This window comes from Penaeus vannamei, chromosome 8, assembly GCF_042767895.1.
Source record: "Penaeus vannamei isolate JL-2024 chromosome 8, ASM4276789v1, whole genome shotgun sequence".
Lineage (NCBI taxonomy): Eukaryota > Metazoa > Arthropoda > Malacostraca > Decapoda > Penaeidae > Penaeus > Penaeus vannamei.
In genome coordinates, this window is record NC_091556.1 from 26,305,508 (window position 1) to 26,310,507 (window position 5,000).

The window sequence follows — 5,000 nt, forward strand, 5'->3', positions numbered from 1 at the left end:
ACTTCCATTTTGTCGTAAATGTATTATTCAAACCTCCACCATTTTATTGCTATAAAAATTCATTTTTTTCTTGTTTCTAAACAAGCCTTCGGCCGACTCCAATTTTCTAGTTGTGTCCTTTACTCTAGTGCCAGATATGGCCTTGTTCTGGCATTTTACTGGTGCTTGCGCAAGTTTGGCACAGGCTTTAGGCAGTTCCCCCTCAGGCACCGGCCATTTCCATACAGGAAAGGGGTGTTGCGGCAGACCAGGTGGTGACGGCGGGGGCTATGCCGCGTTGTGTTATGTTTCCATATGTGTGCGTGTAAGGGTTATTCCACATGTGCACCTGCTGCTAACACGCACCTCACTCTGCGTCTCTCCTCCCTCCCTCCCCCTCTCCCTGGCTCTCGCCCTCTCCCCCCTCCTTACCTCCCACTCCCACACACGACCCTAGTCAATTGTAGGATTATAAAATGCGGGGTTAACGTAGCGTCATTGGCTTTCCCATGGTGTGTAGCGAGAGGGTTGGCGGAGGCGGGCGGCGCAAGGTGGCTGGGATACAATAACCGCCTCCGCCCACCGCACACGCGCGCACCTCTACAAGGTCTCCGACGCGGTTTATTCATATTAGAAATTGTATAGTGACGTGCGGATGAGCGAGGTATGCGTGCACGTCCCCATGCGTGGAAGTGCGCAGAGCTTATTGGTCATGTTGAGCATGCAGAGACGGCGAGGCTCCGCCCCCTCTACTCGCCGCCGTTGGCACTAGCCCCGCCCATCCTTGGTAGCAAAGCCGAGCTCATTCGTCACTAAACGCCCACATGTTACCTTAAAAAACCGCCTGCCCTGCCTCCTCCCTCTCCCGTTCCTTTCCCTCCCTCCCTCTCCTTCCATCCTTCCCTTCCCTCTCCTTTCCCTCTTCTTGACGTATTCCATTCAGGGATTGACTGGCATCCTTCTTGATGAAACTACGTAGATGAAATCCTTCGCGTCCTTCTGTTCCCCTCTCAGAGCTGGTGACTTTATCGACCTCAACATTCTCTCACCGCGCTCTGCATGACGTCTGCCTGCCTTCAGCGCTCCTCTTGATGCATGGCTTCTCGCGCTTCAAAGTCCCGTCACTTTTCCCTGGGTTTCTTTGCGTTCGTCGGCGCGCTCCTGTTCTTTCCGAGGCTGCTCCAAGGGCGATGATGGCCGTTCGTTAAGGTCCTTCTTGTTTTGTATTTCGCCACCTTTAGCTTTAGGGACGGAGAACTCTCGATAGAACGCTGATGACAAATCTTTCGGTGTAAGTGCATGCGGTCGTGACTAATTTTAGCTTTCCATTTCTTTCTTTGTCTACGTATCTCTCTATCTGTCAGTTATTACCTCCATCTGCAGTAACGCATAATATCATCACCATAATTATCATCATTACCGCTGTCATTAACATTGCCAGTGTTTTCGTTATCATTATCAGTATTTTTTGTATTGTTTTATAGCTTTACGACTGAGTATGTGTTGTATCTTTCCTTGTTTTGCTTAATGAACTTTTCATGTGTTACATTTATTCTCATTTTGAATGAATGTGCTTGCTTCTTATCGGTTTGCTGCATGTGTATGTGCATGAAATATATGCCAAAGAGAGAGAGAGGAAAAGGGGGGGAAAGAGAGATAGATAGATTGATATAGAATTAGTGAGAGAGAGAGAGAGAGATAAGTGATATGTATGTGTGTATGTATGTATGTGTGAGAGAGAGAAAGAGAGAAGGAGAGAGAGAGAGATGAGTGATATGTATGTGTGAGAGAGAGAGGGGGGAGAGGGGGAGAAAAGGAGATAGAAAGACAAAAAGAGAGGAGGGATTGCGGAGAAACAGATGGGAAGGAGGGAGAGAGACTGGGGAAGAAAGGAGAAACGGAATAGAGTTGCGGGGGAGGAAAGATAGAGAGTGAAAAAGAAGAAGAGACAGAGAAAGAGAGATAGAGATGAGTGATATGTATGTGTGCATGTGTGAGAGAGAGAGGGGGGGAGGGGGAAGAAAGGAGGGAGAAAAGGAGAAAGAAAGACAAAAAGAGAGGGGGAAGTGTGGGAGAGAGGGCGGGACGGAAAAACGGATGGGAAGGAGGGAGAGAGATGGGAAGAAATGAGAAACAGAATAAAGTTGAGGGAGAGGAAAGATAGAGAATGAAAAGAAGAAGAAGAGAGAGAGAAAAAAGAAAAGAGCAGATAGAGAGAGCACAGAGACAGATAGACACAGGCAGACAGAAAAACGGGAGGAGGGAGAAGAGTAGCGAAGGGGGAAAGGAAAGAGAACGAAGTAGAGAGGGAGAGAGAAAGTGGGAAAAAAAGAAAGGATGAGAGAGAAGGGGAGATGGAAGATGAGAACTAAAAGTAAGGAGGAAGTAGGCAAAGCGGGAGAGGGGTGGTGAGGGACAGAGGGTTGGGTATGGAGAGAGGAAGCAAGGAGGTAGGAAAGGAGAGAGAGAGAAGCCTGATGTGGTTATAAATGATGCGCACCTAACCTTGGATTTCAACAGTTTATCGTTCCGTAAGGTTATGTGATTTTTTTCATTATTTGTGCCTTTTTCCAATGCTGAATGCCTCGCATGTTCTCATACATTACATGGTTAACTCACCTCCAGCGATGTGGCCCTGCCTCATGTTACAGCGTCGACCAATACAGCTGAGGGAGATCTGGACATGGCCATCCATAGCTCACAGAGGCGAGGGCGTGCCCGTCACTGCCATAGCATATGTTGGCTAGCCATGCGAAGTAACATGGGCAGCATGGGCTTCACCTGTTTGGATATTAGTCACGGGCGCGTCCTCATAGCCAGTTTTCCTGTAGGGTTAGGTGTATTAGCTGCATTTCACTTTTCACTGATTGATATCTTAACATAAATACGGTAAATAGTTAGACTGTACTCTTAAGACTTTTTGTTCCGATTCTCCAGGTCACTATAACTAGAGTAATATCTACATGGTGATGCTCCAGATCTCCTGCAGTGTTCCCTTCCAGCCTCTGTTTCCAGCTTGCGCCCTGGAACCCAGTGTCAGCCTGTAACCTGGTGCCCAATGGCAGCCAGCGACCTGGTTTTCAGTGTCAGCTTGTGATCTGATGTCCAGTGTCAGCTTCCACCAGTTATTCAGTTTTCTCAATTCCCGATAAGAATAAAAGAAGAACATATGCCATTCATATACGATGTCGTCATGTTGGGATTGGTTCTTTGCCCAACACTTGGATTCAGCACGAGAAGTAAATCGATCAGAAGATTCTTTTCTTAGAAGAATGCATTCGATGATTAATCGCCCCCAAATTGCATCTTTAAGTCAACTTATTGAACACTTGATTGAAATAATGCAGCAAAAGAAAGAAAGAGAGAGACAGAAGGTTTGGGAGAGAGAGAGAGAGAGAGAGAGAGAGAGAGAGAGAGAGAGAGAGAGAGAGAGAGAGAGAGAGAGAGAGAGAGAGAGAGGGAGAGAGAGAGAACGATAAAGAGAGCGTTCAAACTCTAATCCCCCAAAAAGAGAATTCGAGAAGATTCACTTAAAATGCCCCGAAGCGCTCAGTGACCCTTCAGTAGTTTGATGAGATAATTTTATCTCTTTGCAGATCGAATGCCGTCATGACATCGGGAATGGAGAGAAAGCTGAATGCTGGAAAGACGGGGAAGGCGGGGAGAGGGAGCGGTAGGGGGCGGCCCAGGAAAAGGGAGGGGGACGAGAGACAGCAGGAAGGGCAGAGAGGGGAGGCAGTGGAGAGGGAAGGAGAGGGTCAGGGAGAGAGGGAGATTAGTCGGGCCAGGGAGAGTACTACGAGGGTCACCAGGCGGACCTCCTCCTCAGCGGAGCCGGCCAACAGAGCTCAGCCGAGCTTTCCTAACAGAGAGAGTCCGGATAAAAGCGAGGCACCTGAGCAAAACATCATTGACACTAATCATGGTTCAGACACGTCCAAGAAATCGAGCGGTGCTAAAAAAGGAAAGAGCAAAAGAGAGAAAACCAAAAAGGGTAAAGAGAGAACTAGGCGAAATTCCCAGGCGAGCGCGCCGAAGGATAGAGATCCTTCCAGAAGCGGCAGCAACCCCCCCTCGCGCTCGCCGGCTCGCGAACCCCCGGATAAAGGTGAGCGGGAGCAAGTCAGCCCCGAATCAGACTCGGTCAGCAACGACGACGACGACGAGGACAAGGAGCGCGGCGGAGGCGCCACGGACTCGCTCACCGAGCAGGGAAACGACACCGCGGAAGTGCCGGAAGGCGGTCACGCCGAGCCGCCAACGGAGGACAAAGCTGATGTCGGCACCACTGCCACCGCCACTTCTTCCACCAGCTCTTCCACCACCACCAGTACCACCACCACTCCCACTAAGAAATCGTTATCGGATCCTCCTAAAGATGAGCTCGCCGAGGCCTCCCGCGAAGGCCCTTCTGCGCTTAAGGACGCGAAATCTCTAAAGGACTCCGAGCGGCTGCAGAAGGAACTTTCCGACGCTAGTCAATATCCACGAGACGCCCTCCTCTCTCGCTGGATCGAGGCGAGGGCGGGGAGGTTCGGCGCCGCCCCAGCGTCGACCTCTAGTGCTCAGTCCCGTCCCTTCCTGACGCACAAACTCAAGCCTTCTCCCTTCCAGAATCTCATGGCAGCGCAGGAGCTCCTGAAGACGCAGAAAGACAGCGAACGCGTGGCGGGGAAGGTCACGACAGAGACCTCAAGTGACTCCAATGATTCATCATGCACTCCTGAAGCAGGAGGTCAAGAAGATGAGGAGGAAAGAGAAGTGCGGGAAGGAGAAGCAGAAAGTGCTGGAAGAGGCAAATCAACAGAAAATGTGAAGCGTTCTAGCAGTAGGACGGGTATGCCGGACCCAGCGTGTGAGGACGAGGGCCCGCAGGACTTGTCCAAACCACGAGGAACCCCCACGAGCCAGACCAGCGACGACGGCTCGGAGATCTCCGACGATGCCAACAAGACCGTCGGGTCGAACGACTGCTTTGCCGACGACGACGACGACGATGACGACGACGACACCAGCAACGA

At 50.5% G+C, this 5,000-nt stretch overlaps 1 protein-coding gene across 1 annotated transcript in view; it reads left to right on the plus strand.

Annotated features, from left to right (window-relative positions):
* The window catches only part of LOC113812404 (myelin transcription factor 1), a 291,942-nt gene that overhangs the window by 243,028 nt on the left and 43,914 nt on the right, over positions 1 to 5,000 (plus strand). Inside the window, exon 5 of the mRNA XM_070124464.1 lies at positions 3,576 to 5,000. This exon is cut by the window's right edge and continues 392 nt beyond it. Within this exon, the coding sequence (XP_069980565.1) occupies positions 3,589 to 5,000 (1,412 nt within the window). The 5' untranslated portion in view covers positions 3,576 to 3,588. The remainder of the gene's footprint in view (positions 1 to 3,575) is intronic.